The sequence below is a fragment of the Spea bombifrons genome, chromosome 1 (assembly GCF_027358695.1).
Source record: "Spea bombifrons isolate aSpeBom1 chromosome 1, aSpeBom1.2.pri, whole genome shotgun sequence".
Taxonomy (NCBI): Eukaryota; Metazoa; Chordata; class Amphibia; order Anura; family Pelobatidae; genus Spea; species Spea bombifrons.
Window position 1 is genome coordinate 11,442,857 of NC_071087.1, and position 20,116 is coordinate 11,462,972.

General features: G+C 40.8%; 1 protein-coding gene across 4 annotated transcripts in view; it reads left to right on the forward strand.

Annotated features, from left to right (window-relative positions):
- Positions 1–14,482, forward strand: part of NSD2 (nuclear receptor binding SET domain protein 2) — a 30,292-nt gene extending 15,810 nt beyond the window's left edge. For 3 of the 4 annotated variants that reach the window (XM_053458190.1, XM_053458188.1, XM_053458191.1), the window contains exons 9-23: positions 734–809; positions 1,308–1,390; positions 1,615–1,743; positions 2,095–2,218; positions 2,707–2,907; positions 3,936–4,115; positions 4,570–4,726; positions 8,391–8,596; positions 8,757–8,860; positions 9,027–9,296; positions 10,554–10,670; positions 10,883–11,024; positions 11,667–11,773; positions 12,148–12,352; positions 13,110–14,482. In XM_053458190.1, the coding sequence (XP_053314165.1) occupies positions 734–809; positions 1,308–1,390; positions 1,615–1,743; positions 2,095–2,218; positions 2,707–2,907; positions 3,936–4,115; positions 4,570–4,726; positions 8,391–8,596; positions 8,757–8,860; positions 9,027–9,296; positions 10,554–10,670; positions 10,883–11,024; positions 11,667–11,773; positions 12,148–12,352; positions 13,110–13,354 (2,346 nt within the window). In that variant the 3' untranslated portion in view covers positions 13,355–14,482. The remainder of the gene's footprint in view (positions 1–733; positions 810–1,307; positions 1,391–1,614; positions 1,744–2,094; positions 2,219–2,706; positions 2,908–3,935; positions 4,116–4,569; positions 4,727–8,390; positions 8,597–8,756; positions 8,861–9,026; positions 9,297–10,553; positions 10,671–10,882; positions 11,025–11,666; positions 11,774–12,147; positions 12,353–13,109) is intronic. The other variant, XM_053458192.1, reaches the window with a different exon arrangement.
- The last annotated feature ends 5,634 nt before the right edge of the window (positions 14,483–20,116 follow it).

The following is a 20,116-nucleotide window of genomic DNA, read 5'->3' on the forward strand; positions in this document are numbered from 1 at the left end:
GAAGTCGCTAACCCTACTCGTAATCTCAGAACAGTAAAATTCAGTCGATCCTCGTTTTCATTCTTCATACAGGGCTGAGGGAGGACATTCCACTATTTTAACATTCTCTTTTACATTGATTCTGTAACACTGCAATGGGTTATACAGACAATAAAAAAAGAGGGGGGGGTAGATTCCTAGTGTTTGTTCTCATTTAAGACACATGAAAGCTAATTGACCAACTCTCGAACGCTCGTTTGTGGCTATTAAATTGCATTGCAGCCGGGGATGGTCGGGAAAAGGCTCCGAGTTTATTTTTTTCAGCCAGGTGTGGCTAACATCGTTGCGCTGCTCGGTCCTGGAACAAACCGAAAGCGTAAATGTGGCACGTTCTCGTTGGATTGTGTTAATCAAGCCTCTCCTAATCCTTATTGCTGAATTCATTCTTGTTCTCAAAACCTACACTTTCGTGCAATCACTTCCTGCTTCACACAAGGCATGCGTAACCTTCCCGAACCGCTCTGCTTTTCCACTAGAGGGCATTCGGTCGCCTCGTATTTTTATAGTCATAAGCTTCTCTTAACTCTTTGACTGCCAGGGGACAGGAATTTAAAATACTGGGCTTCACGATAAAAAAAAAAAGTGATTTTTATTTATATGTAAAATCTCTCCTCTATAGGAGCTCATATTGACTTAGTTCTGAACTTAAGGCCTGGGAAAACTTTTTGTTTGTGTAAATTTTGTTTTCCTGTAGAAAAAAGAAGCTGTAAAGGAGAAACATCAGAAAGTCTACAAAGCCAAAGACTCAGTCCCCATAAAACAACAAACAGGTAAAATTGGGTTCGAAGAAACTTTGTATCCGTATGGTTTTTTTTTTTTTTTTTTTTTTTTTTTTTAAAATCACGGTTTTTCTGATAGAGGCTTAACACCAACCTGGTGAATGTTCACTCTGTTTAATACTATTAAACGGTTAAAAAGGACAAGTTTTCACAGGATGGTCTTTATTTTTCTTTTCTCCCTCCTTCAGTCTTTAGCATGCATTATGACCATAGCGGACTTCTCTGTTCCTAGAAATTAATGGCTGGGAAATTCTGATCCACAGCTTCCACTACTTTATTGTCCTGGTTTTATAGTTTTTTTTTTTTTTTTTTTTTTTTTTTTTTTTTATATCAATGATTTCTCCTTAGGCTCCTCATCCTTGTGTTTTGTTTTGTAGAAGCACCGGTGTTACTTTTTCTGGCGGGTAGAAGTAAATAAGATTGTTAAAATGGTCCTAGCCTGTTTTTATGTATATACAAGTGAATGCAGCCAATGCATTATTTTTACAGCAGTGCAGCTGTCTGATGCTTGTAAGCCACTGAAGAAGCGCAAGCGGGACCCTGAGCTTGGCATGTCGCTGTCCGAGAACGAGGTAACTGCAGTTCTTGTACTTATTACTGTAACACTGTAAAGGCATAGGCCTGTTTTTTAAGGAGCTTTTCAATTCTATCATGTACGCTTATTCTGGTTTTTTTTTTTTCGTTTTTTTTTATTGGTTCAATGAGAGGGGCGATTATGTGGGTAAAATGTTTAATTTATCTGGTTGCTATAAATCTTGATCTAGCTCTTATAGCATGTAGCAAACCTTTATTGTAGGTCAGCGATGGTCATGGAGATGAGAGGTCTGAGTCAACATCAGAAAGCGCTGATGAATCTCAGACAGAAGCATCCATGCTGTCAAAGAAGTGTGAACGGAGTACAGCAAGAAAAGAAATGGTTTGTCAGGTAAGCACGATGCCAACAAAGTTCTTGCGTCCTTACACCTCAAGATATACCCTCTTTAACTTTAGGCAAGTTACTCCTCGGTCTCGTACATCTAGTTGATTATCGTCGTCTAAATACATAGCAACAGCAATTACTATGGGCCACTGGAAGATTGGTCCAGGTATATATACACAGCGCTTTAACACAAGTCCAACCCTCGTCGTATCCCGCCAACATCTGTGCTGAAGGTTCACAGAACTTGCAAATAAGAGCCCTGCTAAAAGATCTGAGGGCAATCTATGGAAGCCGCACTTTATTCTCTATTGGTTAGTGTGACACTTTTTTTTTTTAATTTGTGTTTGTGATTTACAGATATGTGAGAAGCCTGGAGACCTCCTGCTCTGTGAAGGGCTGTGCTCCTCGGCTTTCCATTTATCCTGCCTCGGACTTTCCTCAAAACCCTCCGGAAACTATCAGTGCCAGGAATGCACATCAAGTAAGTGCGGAGAGTGTTTTCGTTTTATCCTTGATGTCACAGATACAATACTCGTTTTACTTGTAACTTCATGTATAAACTTGGAGGCTTATGTCCTGCTCGGTTTGTGTGTGAGCGCTCATATCCTATTTTTGCCCCCCATAGGGCTTTTTGCAACATATAAGAAATCTTTAATGACGTAGGCAGAACTGTACATCTTAGACAGTTGTCTTGATATAGAATTTGCCCAGGTAATCAGATAGTAGCCTTTTGTTTAGTGTGGTAAAGTTCTGAAATGTGGTATTCTTACATTTTTATACCTGTCCCATATTGTCTGATTTGTTTCTCTTGGCTTAATATTCACTGACCATCACACGAAAGCTTTAGTTTCGTGTGACCAGAAATGATGTAGTCTTTTTGTCAGCGATAGGTTGTATTGTGCAAATAGATTTTAGGATCTCAGAGGTCCTGAGAAAGTGGTCAGCTTTACTCTTTTCGCTCTTCACTAGATGTCCACACGTGTTTTGTGTGCAAGAAGAATAGTCCAGATGTCAAACGCTGCGTGGCGTCTCACTGTGGGAAGTTTTATCATGAGTCTTGCCTTCAGAAGTACCCTCTCGCAGTAATTGATAACAAAGGCGTTCGCTGTCCTCTCCACCGCTGTGCTAGCTGCTCTGTTTCCAATCCTTCCAACCCCAGGACATCCAAAGGTAAGGACGCTACCTGTATGTGCTCTTCTATTTGTGTTTTCAAGCATGCCGCTGAACCCCCGTTTCTTGATTTTTATCAAATAACTTACTTTTTTAGCTTGGTGTAGAGATCTGGAAACAGGATGATTATGCCACCTAGATCACCATAGGCTAGTTAGCACGAATTATCTAAAACTGTAATACAATAGCCTAAGAAGTAAAATGCCATTAACAAACGTAGTTGTTGTCTTGTGGCATTGCAGTGTTTATTTTTTGGGGGGAAAAACTTCTATTGATGTGAAGACAAAACAGAGCAAGAATTTATCTCATACTCTTCTAATACTACTAGAGGAAAAAAAACAAACCCATTGGCCGTCACATTATACGGCCATATATTGCGTAGCCCGAGGTACCCAAAGTTTGGAGAATCCTATCTAATTCTTTGTGACTATATTGCTTACCAAGGAGCTGGATCAGTGGGACCGCTCTGCAGTTTAAAGCCTTCCCTGGACACCATTATTTATGCGGCTGTGCGGTGCTCAACCCTAAGGTTTGGTCAGAACCTGCAGATCTGCACAACAAAGAAATATACAGAAAGGGGAGTTCAGCCCAAGGATAAAAAGGCATAAACATCCAGGTTCCCAGGTTGCTGCTAAAAGAACAGCCAATATGTAAGGGATTTGGCGAATACTAGACGTGTGCAAATGGCCCAAAAACGACTCTGATTAAATTTTAGAACTTGTTTTTGGCCCGTTCGTTTTTGGCTGAAAATTTGTAATTCTGTAACGAAATTCAGGTGTCCCCTACCTCGTCATGGTCCAATACATAACCCTAGATGCATTGTGTGTAGTCTGGCCGTTCTTTTTCCATTTGCGGACTGATATCCTAAAATTAGGGTGCAGACAAAAATTAAGTCGCATACACATAGATATAATTATACCTGAACTAAATGTTCCACCCAGTCTCCAAAATTACCCCCCCCCCCTTTTCACTGGTCCTCTGCTCTTTGTGATAATTGAAATTCTTAGCAGTGTTTTTGCCTTTTACAGGGAAACTGATCCGTTGCATTCGCTGCCCGGTTGCCTATCATGGAGGTGATGGTTGCGTAGCTGCGGGATGTACATTGTTAACTCCTTCCTCTATAATCTGTACGGCTCATTTCGCGGCCAAGAAGGGAAATAGTCATCATGCTCATGTCAATGTCAGCTGGTGTTTCATCTGCTCAAAAGGTAATCATTTCATGAGAATGCTAAATTTAAATAAAACCGTATAACTCGGCACTCAGTGATGACGGGTTTATTCCAGTAAGCCAGGCCTGTTAAAAATACTACACTATAGGGGTCTATGTAAGGAATCGATGTGGCCCTTAAGCATAATAAAGGTACGTTGGCTATCTCGGAAAAGAATTGGGTCTTTGTTCATCAGTGGCACCTACTGTGTAGAAGACATTCTAAGCAAAACTGCAATTGTGTTTTTACATACTAGAATCATAATTATTTTTGCATGTTTCTATGGTCTCAAACAAAAGCCCTATTTAATGAAAAAAGAACACGGAAAAGACAAATGTTAGTTTAACCCGTGTAAGGCACAAATGGCAAACGTACAGTACATAGGCTACTAAAAAAAACAAAAAAAAACACCTTGGTATAAAAAGGGTTAATTAAAATGGTTTCTTTTATACAGGAGGGAGCCTGCTCTGTTGTGAGTCTTGCCCTGCTGCGTTTCACCCGGACTGCCTGAATATTGAGATGCCGGATGGCAGCTGGTTTTGCAACGACTGTAGAGTGGGAAAGAAGCCTCTGTTCCATGACATTATTTGGGTGAAACTGGGAAACTACAGGTCAGAGTCAACATATGCCATTTTCTTTTTCTGAGGGTTCTAATGTAACATTTTTTATTTTATGTGCTTGTAGCAGTACAGAGTGTTGGGGGGGGGGGTTACTTGTTCTGGTATTGTGCTCTCATCCCGAAGCCAGTGTATCCTGTTCTATTTGAGAAGGGTGAGTTCTTAATCAGGATACTTATTCAACTGACTTATTTTTATTTTTAAATTGGGGAAAGGAGTTAGTATATAGACTGAAGACAGTATTTGTATAGGTATTTTGATTAAATGCAGGGTAAATGTGTAGCTAAAAAATTTATTTTTGTGTCTATATAATTTTAATCTCCCAGATGTGAAGCAGTGCCCCGTCCATGTCGTCTTATTACATGACACACACTGCATGGATGCGGAGGGATGCGTTTAGTTGTCGTTTTAAGAGAGCAGTGATGTCAAGGCTTCTGAGAATTGCCATAAACAGTCGGCTTAGTTGATCAATTCACTTAAGGGAAAGTTTCGTTTCAACTTCTGCACATCATAATTCATTAAATTGCGAGAGCTGGAACGTTTCTTCAGTAAGGATTTGGATGGGTGAAGACTTTGAAGGAATCTTATTGAGTAACTATGTGTAATTCAGGGCCGATCACGTTCTTTGGGGTTGGGCCTTCATAATATATAGTGAAATCGAGGAACTGTAAGTCTTTCAAACTATCCTGTCAGCTCTCTATTTAATGAATAAATCCCTTAGTGTAGTAGTTGAGCAGGGAAAGTTGCCCAAAGTCGAATGACTACTTACGATGGCACGTAGTCTCCAGGTCTCCATATACAGGACGTTTGTTGGACCGAAATGAAATAAAGCAAACGTTCCTTAACCCCTTCGAGACAAAGGCTGATTTTACTTTTTGTACCCTTTGTGACAATGGCCTTTTTAACATTTCTGCACTGCTCGTGTTTAGCTGTAATTTTCTTCTTTCCCGTTTACTGAACCCACACACATTAGATATTGTTTTTTTCAGGACAAGAAGGGCTTTCTTTAGATGACATTGTTTTGATTGTATCATATTATTTACTATTAAAGAAATTATAAAATATGGTGAAAAATTTAGAAAAAAATGACTGTTTCTAACTTTTAGTTGAAAAATCTTTTACTCATCTATAAAAGGTAATGAAAAAACCTGCTAAATAGATTCTACTATTTGTCCTGAGTTTAGAAATACCCAATGTTTTTATGTTTTTTTGCTTTTTTCTACACATTATGGGGCAATAAGTACAGGTAGCGTTTTGCCATTTCAAAGCCATTTTTTCCAAATCTGGTAATTCTTCCCCCCTTGTGCCATTTCGGGTATCTTTGAACCCGGCCAATGCAATTTACCCCATCAAGTCATATATTTTTGAAAACTAGACAGCCCAGGGTATTCCAAATGCTGGTATTTTAACTCTTTCCATGCACCATATCTACCACCAGTCTTTGTCAAACTTTATGGTAGTCATTTTTTTGCATTTGTTTTGTCATACACATTTTACTTCAGGTATGAATTAAAATGTTCTCGTTTATGTCACTATCACAAAACACCCCAATATGTGTTCAGCAACATCTCCTGAGCGCAGCGATACCCCACATGAATGATTTTGCCTGGCTGTTTGGGGGCAAAAGGGCCACATTTGGGGCATGCGCATTTTTCAATGTTGAACTTTGGCATTTGGGGATCCACTGCCCATGCCCTATTTGGTACATCTTTGAGCCGGGCCATTTCAGTGTGCCCAATAAACCCATATATTTTGGAAAACTAGACACCCCAGGGTATTTCAAATGCTAGTATTTTAACTCTTTCCATGCACCATATCTACCACCAGTCTTTGTCAAACTTTGTGGTAGTCATTTGTTTGCATTAGGTTTTCCACACACATTTTAATTCAGGTATGAATTAAAATGTTCTCGTATATGTCACTATCACAAAACACCCCAATATGTGTTCAGCAACATCTCCTGAGTACAGCGATACCTCACATGAATGATTTTGCCTGGCTGTTTTGGGGCAAAAGGGCCACATTTGGGGCATGCGCTTTTTTCAATGTTGAACTTTGGCATTTGGGATCCACTGCCCATGCCCTATTTGGTACATCTTTGAGCCGGGCCATTTCAGTGTGCCCAACAAAACCATATATTTTTCAAAACTAGACACCACAGGGTATTTTAAATGCTGGTATTTTAACTCTTTGCATGCACACATTTTACCACCAGCATTTTTTCAAAGTTTGCAGTAATATTTTTGTGTGTGTATTTTTCCCACACACACCTACTTTATGTATGAATTTACAGCTCCTGGTATATGCCGCTGTCACACGACACCCCATAATGTGTTAAGCAACATCTCCTGAGTGCAGTGATACCCCACATGCATGGGTTTGTCATTTTTTGGGGGAACTAAAAGGCCACATTTGGTACGTGTGCATTTTTCTAATTGGAAATTAGATGTGTGGCCATCCTTCCCCCCGTGTTAATTGGGACGTTGTTGAACCTGGCCCATTCAATTTACCCCATCAAATCATACATTTTTTAAAAGTAGACACCCCACGGGCATTTAATATGCCAGTATTTTAACTCTTTCCATGCGAGAATTGTTTTAAGCTAATATGCTAATTTTAGGACTTGCTCACAAAAATATATTTTTTTATATATATATTTTTTTTTTATTATTTTTTTTTAAAAAAAAAATTTTAACATTTTTTTTCAACTTGGAGGTTCCCCTGATAGTGACATCAGTGGGAAATGATTTTTACATTTTACTGTTTTTTTACTATTTTTTTCTAATTATTATTAATTTTATTTTATTTTTTAATTTATTTTTACTAATCACACTGTGATTAGAAAGCTGGGCTCCATTGACTTGCATGGTGAATGCAGTACCTGTATTCAACCTGCAAGTGGAGCCAAAGTTCTCTAGATGGTCTGGACCATCTAGCAAACTTTTAAAATTTGTGGTTCCTGTTACAGGACGGCGGCCATCTTCCTTGATGGCGAAGATTGCCGGCAGCTGCGGCTGTGACCGCTCTCCGGAGCGGTCACAGCCCATCAAAAGGTTAGTGTTTGGTGTCGCTGGATGCCTCCTGATCGAGGCATTCCAGCGACACCATTTAAGTTTAGGAGGCGATCGTCGATCGCCTCCTAAACGCTTTTAAAACGGGCGTCCGCCGCCATACAAAGTATGGCGGATGTTGACGCCCCGTGGAGGGGCCAGAGATGGCCCCTTCGTGCCGATCGCGGCGTTGCTGAATGCCTCGAGGCATTCAGCAACGCTTTTTGGGTGCAGAAAGCGATAGTAGATCGCTTTCTGCACCCGTTTAAAGACGTGCCGGTCCTGGCACGTCAATTGTCGTAAAGCACATGCTTTTCCGTGCCGTGCCAGGACCGGCAATTGTCATTAAGGGGTTAATCTTGATGACTGTATGCAGCACTGTGATTAATTTTACATGGTACTTCCCCGTTTAATGAATCTGGACCAAAGCTGCTATTTCTGTGGGTCAAATGCACCAAGAGTTGTCCCTTTATTCTTATTGAAGAGACTCCGAGAGAATCCTCATGAACAAACCTCTGCAATATTTCTTCTATTGACTAAACATTTTTTTGCAGGCTGTCCATATTCCGTGTAGCTCCTTGCTAACCAATATTGTGTTTTTGCAATAGGTGGTGGCCTGCAGAGGTATGTCACCCAAAAAATGTTCCCCCGAATATCCAAAAGATGAAGCATGAAATTGGTGAATTTCCAGTGTTCTTCTTCGGCTCTAAAGATTATTACTGGACCCACCAAGCCAGGGTATTTCCGTACATGGAAGGAGACAGGGGCAGTAAACACCACGGGGGCAAAAGCATTGGCAAAGTTTTCCGAAATGGCAAGTAGAATATGCATCACTTTGTTAATCTTAACGTGGCTTAGAATAGAGTTACAAAGCGATGGCCCAAAAAGAAACAGAATGTTTGGCAACTTTTTGCAAGTAAATTATAGGTATGTTTTCTGTTTGTAATATCTGTATATATTTTTTTTTCTGTCAGCTCTTGAAGAAGCGGAGGCTCGCTTTTGTGAGCTGAAGCTCCAACGAGAGGCAAAGGAAACCCTTGTAAACGAAAAAAAGCCCCCACCTTATAAGCACATAAAGGTAATTGGTCTGTGTGAATATTTATATCGGTATAATATACACATCTTGGCTAAATATATTCTCTGCCCTTCCTCGCTTCTCTTCTATGCCTTGGATTTCCTTCAAGGCCATCTCTGTCTGCACTCTTTCCCTGTATCGCCTCAACATTGTCATTTATTTTATGTAGGTGAATAAGCCTTATGGAAAAGTTCAAGTTTACACGGCTGACATATCTGAAATCCCAAAGTGCAATTGTAAGCCTTCAAGTGAGAAGCCATGTGGCTTTGACTCTGAATGTCTGAACCGGATGCTGATGTATGAATGCCACCCTCAAGTATGCCCGGCGGGCGACCGGTGTCAGAATCAGTGCTTTACCAAACGCCAGTATCCTGAGACCAAGATCATTAAAACGGAAGGAAAAGGATGGGGTCTGATAGCTATACGCGATATTAAAAAGGTGAGGCGTAGCTGTGGTATATGCATATAATATTGGGCAACGATAAGGATTTTACCTCTCAAAATAGCACGCAAAATTCTGTGACAGGTGGTATGATTCTGAAAATTGTTCATTGGCGTTAACTTTCTTGTTTAATGCCATATTTTGGGGTCGAATCCAGCCTCATGGCTTATCCCAGACATAAGGGGGGGGGAATCAGTGGTTGCATGTGAACGCCTGACATCGGGAGGCAGCAGCTAAACCAGTTAACCCCTTTGCCCCGTGGACTTACTGATACATACACAAACAGGCTCAAGATGGACCCTGAGGAAGTGTCTGTTTTCTTGCTGTGGCACATTGTTTAAAGACAGCCTGCAGCGTCCCCTGCCAGCTTCCCGCTGATAGATCCCGTGTAATGGAGTTTGAGATCTGTATTATTATTTATTGGATCACCCTGCCCTCCCCTCTGCTGGATGATCGGCAATGCAAGGCTGTGTAGCCCTGCGTCCTGATCACAATGTGCTTAGTGAAGGGGGGGGTCAGAATAAGAGGGGGTAAAAACTAAAACAAATTTAATTTAATTAAAAACAAATTAATAAGTTAAAAGAAACCGTTCAACAAAAAAAAAAGTTATAGGGATCCCAGCGATGTCATAACATCACTTGCATCTACAACAAATGTAAAGGGGGGTCTCTGTACACGTTGCACTGAGAACAGTGCAAAATACATGAAACATTCCACAATACCTTTTTACACCTATCCTGACATGAAGAAAATTAATTAAAAAAAGCCTTTTTATTCCCCACCCAGAGCATACTAGAAGGATATTGTCTAGAATATTAAAGAGAAAATGTATGTGGGGTATTACTGTAATAAGGGAATGTTACCGAATGTTACTCCTACTATGTAGAAATCCTAAGCAAAGTTGTGTTTTTTTTTTTTTTTGTTCATGGTGTTTACATGCTAGGCCTAAAAATTCGGTTTTACATGCAAAACATGGAACCGGAAAAGCTTTAGACTCCTGGGTACAAAAAAATCCCTTGGTCCTGAAGGGGTTAAAAAAAAATGTTTCCACTGACATTTTTACATTTTACTAAATCGGGTATAATGTAGCAACCATACTACTGATCCCTGGGGGAAAACTACCCCTCGAGCTATATAATAACATCGAGGTTACTCCTACTATATACAGCTGTATAAGTGGTCGTGTTTCCACTTCATGGAACTGTCCAGCTGCTTCAGCTCATCTTCTGAATGACACATTGATTTCTTTATCAGGGAGAGTTTGTGAACGAGTATATTGGTGAACTTATAGATGAAGAAGAATGCATGACGCGCATCAGATATGCCCAGGAGAACGACATTACACACTTCTACATGCTGACCATTGACAAGGTAACCGTTTTTCTTTATACGTTGTGTCGTCCAAGCTCCGTACTGAAAGGCCTGTCTTATTTCTGACGGTGACCTGGAGTATTTGAGCGATATTATGTGTATTGTTATTGGGGGTGTCTTACACAAGTTAGTAGGGCGCCACGGTTGTCGGTACGACAGTAAACGCCACTAAGGAGTCAGGCCTGAGTTTCCTAACCTCTGCTCATGAACAGGACCGGATTATTGATGCCGGACCTAAGGGGAACTATTCCCGTTTTATGAATCACAGCTGTCAGCCAAATTGTGAGACCCAGAAATGGACGGTGAATGGAGATACGCGAGTCGGCCTCTTTGCAGTACGAGATATACCTGCAGGTAAAGAGAGAGGGGTCATCATTGGGGGGTTTGGGTGTATTTATGTAATCACTGTAAAACTTTCATTGTTTTTTTTTTTAATACAATAGTTTTATATTCAAGTAAAGGTAATATCATTACTTAGCCGTATGTCGAAAGACTGTTAAGGCACTGTCTAGTCTAGTACTTCCACCCCTTCACTGCCAATTACTTACCAGAAACGTCATGAATAGATGTCTGGTGGACACAATCCGTAAATTAAAGAACGATCCAACGCTACTTTGATTACGGAGTCACCACTGTAGCCGACTGATCTGCAACCAGAACTGTTGGCCTCCAGCAGATCCCCACGCGCTCCTGTGCTACAGCCAATCCCACTACCCTCAGGCAAAGACAGTGCTTACAATCAGTCATCACCTCTCAATCAGGGAAAATTATTTGTACCTGATCCTAAGGGGTTAATTTATACATATTACATACTTTACATTTTTAATGTATATTGGGTAGTCAGAGAACTAGGTCTGTAGTTAAGGGTGAAAAAAATAAACACCTAAAAAAAAAATAGAAAACAAATGAAAATCTATGTTTGAAAATTGGTTGATTTCAAATAAAGACAAGCTAACCTTATTTTTGTTTTTGTTCCTAATTTTTCTCCACATTTAGGCGAGGAGCTGACATTTAACTACAATCTAGACTGCCTTGGCAATGAGAAAACTGTCTGCAGATGTGGGGCTCCCAACTGCAGCGGGTTCCTCGGTGACAGACCCAAGGTACGGGTTCTCATTTGTACACATTTTTCCAAATAAAACCTGCCAAAAATAAGTTTCATTTACACCAATTGCGTTCTAGCATTTTAAGAAAGAAACCATAACAGGTCTGCTGTTTTATCTTTACTGAGGTTGCCGCCTTTATGTGTAAGCCTTCGATCGGCACTCGCTGTTGACAAAATTTCCCTACAAACATTACAGATAAATGGATAGATAACGAGATGGTCTTCAGCTTTTCATACATTCTGATGCGCTGTAGAATTTTATGAATAACGCCAGTAAATGAAGTTTTATGTCCGCTGGTTGGGTTTCCCTTAAGAATAAATGCAGAAAATGACCTGCTTTATATCTGAATGACGTCGCGTTCTTCTTTTCAGAACTCCTCTGCTGCAACTCACGAAGAAAAAACTAAAAAAGCCAAGAAGAAGCAGAAGAGACGCAGATCCAAGCCAGATGGAAAGAAGGAGTCTGAGGATTACTGCTTCCGGTGTAACGATGGCGGTGAGCTGGTCATATGCGACAAGAAATTCTGCACAAAGGCTTACCACCTCTCATGCCTGGATTTGGTCAAAAGGCCGTTTGGTAAGAACTCCGCTTTTACATGAACTTTATCTTTTTGTCTGTGTAGCGCCAACAATTTATCCAGTGCTTCTGACGGTACGGAATTGACAGACTAAGACAATCCAATATCGTACAAATTGATGCCCTTTTAAGTATGGATTTTTTTCATATGAAGAATATACAGGGATACAACATGTTACAAGTATGTGAAGGGGTTATAGCTTGTTTATCTAGTTGGAAATCAGATTGCGATTTTGGAGTCAGCAAAATCATAGTTGATATAAATCTATCTATCTATATCCTAAATTAACTGCATGGGACAGTAGAATAGATGAGATCCTCCTTGTAACCAGCCCAGTTACCCCGTGGGGACCAATAATACCCTGTTATTTGCTTTACTCTTCCACAGTCATTCTTAAAGGTTTAATGTTCTGGATGAAAACCAGCTCTGGGGATGACTGGCAGTCTGTATATCTTGGGGGAAGATCTGTTTGGCCAAACACTTCACTTCTCCTGAGTGGGGAATAGCAGGTGCTGGGTGGGACAAGGACTCTGAATGATGTTTTAAAGGGACCTCTCAGCTTGTCTAATGCATTATAATGCATATCATGGCCGGAGTGGCCCTTTAACTCTGCATTGCACATGGAGCAGAAGCATTGAAGGTTGTATTTCAAACTGATTGCGTCCTCCAGTGTGTCTTCCTACTGTAAATGTACATTAGCAGTAAGTGTCTGTATACTTGACTTTCTTATAATGGCCGTGATGTATTTTGTTTTAGGGAAGTGGGAATGTCCTTGGCATCACTGCGATGTTTGCGGAAAGGCTTCGGTCACGTGCTGCTCCTTATGCCCAAATTCCTTTTGTAAAGATCATGATGGCGAAGAACAGTTCACGCGGACCGCAAATGGACAGCTGTGCTGCTTAGAACACGACCTTGAAGAGTCCGTCTGTAGCGAAGCTGTTGAGCCGATACCCAAGGAGCGCCCTAAAGCCAAGTACAAGAAGAAATCCAAAAAACGATAGTTGGCTCCGTTCTGTCGGCGGACTGCAGCGTCTACTGCACGTGTAAATACATGCCCGTTTGTGAATAAGGCCAGAAATACCCATCGCCATTTAATTGCTGTATAGTTAGCACAAAGATTTTCAATTCAGGACACAACGTACTCACTGAGCCATCCCCCGGCAGCTTGCGCTGCGCCTGCACTGAACCTGAACTGTGACTGTCACAGCTCTGAAATATTCAGGACAAAAACATTACCCAGCATTACAGCATCCGCTTCCGACGCCTCGAATAATGCAAAAAGTTCTTGCTTTTCTGTCAGATCGGGCTGTGTGCGAATGAATGAGATTATTCACAATCCTGCAGATGTTTACTTGTTCGAACAAGACACTATTGGCTCCAGTTAACCATCGCTTAAGTATTATTTTAGTTTTATTTTTATAGTCCATACGCACACCTCCCTATAAAGCTTTTGAGGCATAGGTACTATTTTTTTTATAGTTTGAGGGTGGGTTTTTTAATCTGGAGCTCAGTTATGTGTATGTTTCACGCAGTGACCTCATGCTGTGATGGGCCGAGCGAGGCGTTTGTCCGTTTCGCTCGCCCCGTGATGTTAGAGGTGTGATTTTTATTTTTAGTTTGTTGCGATTTGAAGCATACTTTACATTATTGTACCCAAGATTGCTTTTATAATTTGCGAGCACAGTTCTTGAACTCCCTTGCTCAGTAGATATGGTGTGATTTGTTTTATAAATGCACAGTTGCTACCTCACCTGGTTAAAAGAAATAACTCATTGATGCTGCAGTATGTTTGCTGCGACGAGGCGGTGAAAATACTCCGAAACAACAAGAAAAACCTCAGAGTTCCATCACCTCTTAAAAAGATAGATTACTAATTTATGGTGCATTGATGTGAATAAAACGAGATGATACTTTTATTAATCTCACACCAGCCGTTTACCAGCATAGCCTTTCTTCTGGCCAAACTAATAATTGGCACGGATTTCATATTGCGTCTTCCTGTGTTTTTGTTTCTTTTTGCTCGCCAAAGCAGGCGTTGGCGCTTGGAAGGTCAAGGCGAAGCGATGCAAAACCACTTTTTATTATAGCTGCTGGAGAAAAGCCTTTTTATTAAAATGCACGTAAGGAAACGGAGGCTCTGTGGCTTTTCTTATCTCGCTCATCTTGGCGCTTTTGCCTTTTTTAAGTGTTTGCCGTGGCGTTTTACGTGAGGGCGGTTACCGTGCACCAGCCACGGGGCACCGTCTGTTTTAGAAAGCCGTTGGAAAAGAAGTTGCCGGCCGCGTTCTGCCTCTGTCGGGTTTGTAGCTGATGGCGATCCTCCCGCTGTCCCGTTTTTCACTGAGATCTGATATATATGGGACGTTTTCTGAAAGGGTTCAGGAATAGCTTCTTGCGTTCGTGAATGTCGGGAGAGGACATCCGACGGAGCGATTCCTACAATGACTGGATTTGCTGCTTTTTGTTATAACTGGCAGGCCCAGATTAGCCTATTTTTTTCTGGAAATCCCAAGGCCTTAAAACTTTTTTTTTTCTTTCCATAGTATGTAGTTCTAGGTTATCGCTGTCAGACCTGTAATCAGTGAATGTACTCCTCTTTCAACACTTTTCACAAAGTTCATTTATAATAATGTCTTATTTTTTATTTTATTTTTTGGAAGCTGTTAAAGTGACGGAGGGTTCTAACACATTTTGCATAGTTCACCTCTTTCGTTCCGTTGGGTTATGCAGATTTTGAACCCGGACTACATATTCTCTTGGATTTTACCTCAGCGTTTGACCACTCTGCATCTGCTCGTGTTGATGGCTAACTCAGAATTCTTCCGTCTCATTTTGTTTCCTGTTTCTGTGTGCGATCGGGTAGAAAAATCAAGCAGAAAATTCAGACGCCTGATCGGCGGCAACGTCTTCTCAAAATATTCTCCATTTATTAATAACGAGCATTTCTCATCGCGCTGGTTTTAGCCAGATAACCGTTCCACCTCAGCAGAACCTGTGTTGACCTTTTTTTAATTATTTTTAATTTTTTAGCTCGTTAAACCATAGTTCTGCAGTCAGACATCATAGAACAATTGCAATGTTTTTTTTTCTTGAAGGAACAATTATGTAAGATGCACTTTATTTTCAAAGATACAATTTCAACATTACTACAACATGAAGATCGTTGACTGTATCCTCTTTCCAGCTGTATTGTATTGCGGCGCACAAGCGGTATAACAAGAAGCTTCTTTATTATGTTTTTTGGACAGGTATCAGCCGTACTGTACAGAGATGAGAACTCTCTATCCTCGTGTCAGAAGACTGCTATACAGTCTAGAATTAATCTCTCCAAAAAAAATATGGACAAAGTTTCATCTAATCATTTTCTGGTCAGGCTTTGTGCGTTCCAAAGTAATTGGAAAATAGTTTTTATTTATGTAGAAAAGCCATTTGGTTTTGAATTTTAAGTCGTGTAATCGTATAACTTCATCAGTCACACACCCTTATCTGAAATTGCCCATTTTTTCCATTTTTAACCCATGCTGTGTAATTCATACCACTTTCTAGTAGAAGGGAAAGCTTGCGATGTCATTTTCTGCCCACATGTGGTTCTTGTGAAGATGTCACGCGTTACCTTGCATATACCTGTGGATCATTTCTCACGTCTTCTTGCTTTATAATAAATCCATGTCCCAGCTGCCCTGCACATACCCTGGCTACGTCTGTGTAATATCTTAGTCTTTTTCCCTTCTTAGTTGCATACAAAAAATGTAGGTCATCTTCCAAGGTCATTGACCAAAAGTGTCAGATAACGTGTATATTCTGGAGAATAATATTCACAGAATATACAGTAGTGGGGGTTGCACAGCGAGGTTGTAACCCCCCCAAAAGGAATTAAATGTTTCCTTTGCCTGTAAAATGTAAGAATTACCTGTAATTAAAGGATTAGGTATAAATGGTTATGGTTTTTTAGTCTGGTAGAAATTTATACCCTTCATTGGGTGAACCCATGAAAAGCTTTTGAGGGCTTCTGTGGTCTCCACGTGAGTAGAGTGACCTCCTCCACTTCATCTGCATCCATGTCTTGGGCCAGACTAACATGAAAACCAGATTTCTTCGTATTGTTTCCTCTGATTCCCCCGCTGATCTGACGGCTGCGCATACACTTGGTGCATATCGAAATATGTTTACATGCTGAATGTATACAATCAATGCCTTTGACACTATTTGTTGACATTAAAATTGTTCCATCACTGTATTCATGTCTGTATCTGGGCGTCCACTTCTTCCAGTATTTAAAACTTAAAACACGCGTTGACCGGTTTAAGACTCATTTGAATGTAACTTGCTGAACTTGAACTAAAGTCAGAGGTCGTTGTGTGTTTGAATTTTTTTTTTTTATATATATATATATTCAACCAAAATGTGTTTTTTTTAGTGGGATTTGTAATTTCCTTTGCTCTTGCATAGTCTGTAGCTGCCTTTTCATATTCCTTTAGGGTTCAAATTAAAGCTTCTTGTAAGTATTGGATTTCCTTCCATTTAATATAAAGTGTGGCAGTAGTTACGGAGTAGAAGTACCGGCCTGCTGTCTATCAATCTGTAATCAAGAACTGTGTGCTGCGCTCAGACCCAGGACGGGTTCGGATCCAAGTCTTACATCAGGATTAGATGGCCGACAGGCTGGTATATTCTATGTCCCCACGTTTATTATTGCAAACTCCTCTAGCACACATTGAGGTGAATGCGCTTTTAGCTAGCGTGTCCTAATCTCTCCAAGAGGAGGTGTGTGAAATATATGGTGTATGATTAAAATGTTACGAACGTCCTGTTGATATATATGGCTTCTTATACGCGTTACTTTTCTAATATACCTCAAAACAATAAAAGTCGGGTTGGGTGAACACTTGGAAAAAAGAACGATATCAATAGTAAAAAACTGCTAACCCTAGGTCACGTTCTTGCCCTAGTTGGCCTGCTGAAGGAAGCCATGAGAGGTCCGCAGAGAGAGGCTTCCCAGCCCCCGGACCATCTGATTGGGCTCACAGGTTTTTAGTGCAATCTGTGCTGAGGGTTTGTGGGAAATGGAGGCAAGAAATACCCTTGAAAATATAAATCTGAATAAATCAAAACAGAACTGAAAATAACCGACAGATGTGGTTTCAGGGTCAGATTCTGCTACAGGTTTATTCTCACACTGTGTTTTTCAACTGCTTATTCCAGGACTATTTACACCCCACGCCTTTCTATAATTTATAACCCTTCAAGACTGGTGCAAATATTCTTTACTTTTTAGCAGGTTAGATACTACGGGTGGATATATTTTAAAGGCTTGCTAATAAAGAGGCACAGAGACTGAAACTAGCCTGTAACAGCAGCTGTTGGTTATCCGGCCAGCCTGGGTCATTCTTTTGTATGTATTTTTACCGCTGTCTCCCAGTGCCTCGGTCACAGCGCTAGAGCTTAATGTTAATAAATAAGGCTAGCCTGCCGGGGCGTTAAACTGTGGCAATCATATTTATCCACGAATGACTGATCGCATGGAAAATGTTAGTCATCAACACCTGTATACTGTATATGCTTATTAAGTAAAAATATCAATGCAGAAGTTTGGCATTAAAGCTTAACTGCAGGGTGCTGAAGCTGCATGTGTATAATACAGTATATATATATATACACTGTATCTCAGAAAAGTGAGTACACCCCTCACATTTTTTGTAAATATTTTATTATATCTTTTCATGTGATAACACTGAAGAAATGACTCTGCTACAATGTAAAGTAGTGAGTGTACAGCCTCTATAACCGTGTAAATTTCTGTCCCCTCCAAATAACTCGGCACACAGCCATTAATATCTAAACCTTGGCAACAAAAGTGAGTACACCCCTAAGTGGAAATGTCTAAATTAGGCCCAATTAGCCATTTTCCCTCCCCGGTGTCATGTGACTTGTTAGTGTTACAAGGTCTCAGGTGTGAATGGGGAGCAGGTGTGTTAAATTTGGTGTTATTGCTCTCACTCTCTCATACTGGTCACTGGAAGTTCAACATGGCGCCTCATGGCAAAGAACTCTCTGAGGATCTGAAAAAAAAGAATTGTTGCTCTACATAAAGATGGCCGAGGCTATAAGAAGATTGCCAAGACCCTGAAACTGAGCTGCAGCACGGTGGGCAAGACCATAAAGCGGTTTCACAGGACAGGTTCCACTCAGAACAGGCCTCGCCATGGTCGACAACGAAGAGCTCAGCGTCATATCCAGAGGTTGTCTTTGGGAAATAGACGTATGATTGCTGCCACCATTGCTGCAGAGGTTGAAGCGGTGGGGGGGGAGGGTCAGCCTGTCAGTGCTCAGACCATACGCCGCACACTCAAATTGGTCTGAATGGCTGTCATCCCAGAAGCAAGCCTCTTCTAAAGATGATGCACAAGAAAATCTGTAAACAGTTTGCTGAAGACAAGCAGACTAAGGACATGGATTACTGGAACCATCTCCTGTGGTCCGATGAGACCAAGATAAACTTATGTGGTTCAGATGGTGTCAAGCGTGTGTGGCTGCAACCAGGTGAGGAGTACAAAGACAAGTGTGTCTTGTCTACAGTCAAGCATGGTGGTGGGAGTGTCATGGTCTGGGCCTGCCTGAGTGCTGCCGGCACTGGGGGGCTACAGTTCATTGAGGGAACCATGAATGCCGACATGTACTGCGACATACTGAAGCAGAGCATGATCCCCTCCCTTCGGAGACTGGGCCGCAGGGCAGTATTCCAACATGATGATGACCCCAAACACACCTCCAAGACAACAACTGCCTTGCTAAAGAAGCTGAGGGTAAAGGTGATGGACTGGCCAAGCATGTCTCCTGACCTAAACCCTATCGAGCATCTGTGGGGCAGCCTCAAACCAGAGGTGGTGGAGCGCAAGGTCTGTAACATCCACCAGCTTCGTGAGGTCGTCATGGAGTGGAAGAGGACTCCAGTGGCAACCTGTGAAGCTCTGGTGAACTCCATGCCAAGCAGTGCTGGAAAATAATGGCGGCCACGCAATATATTGACACTTTGGGCCAAATTTAGACATTTCCACTTAGGGGTGTACTCACTTTTGTTATCAAGGTTTGGACATTAATGGCTGTGTGTTGAATTATTTGGGGGGGGGACAGTAAAATTTACACTGTTCTACAGGCTGTACACTCACTACTTTACATTGTAGCAGAGTATAATTTCTTCAGTGTTGTCACATGAAAAGATATAATAAAATATTTACAAAACTGTCAGGGTTATATTCACTTTTGTGAGATACAGTATACGTCTATATAAATGAGTTTTTACTCCAGAAGTACATCCACATATATATCAAATAAATAAAAATAATATGTATAAATCAAACAAACATACAAACAAATCCTGCATGTAAGCAGCATAAGGTTGGTTTATTTTTTCTTCCACGAAAAGTCATTCATAGCTCTACAGAAGCACCACAAGCATGATAATTGGTTTGTTTTAATCAAGTGAGCACACAGAGAAAGCCACTGGAACACTTTAGAGGGGAGGAAAAAGTACTCAAGACCAGCGGCCTAGGAGGAACAGCTGTTTAGGCTCCATAAATATAATTAATGGGCAACGTAATATTAAGAAGTTGTTAAGGATACGGGGAAGTAGATGAGACGTTCAGAATCTCTTACTTAACGGGTTGGAAGTTTAATGGAACATTTAATATAAACATATAGCTTTTACATTTTCTTTTCTAAACAATGACTATTCTTGAAAGCCACACGCAAAATATACATGTTCA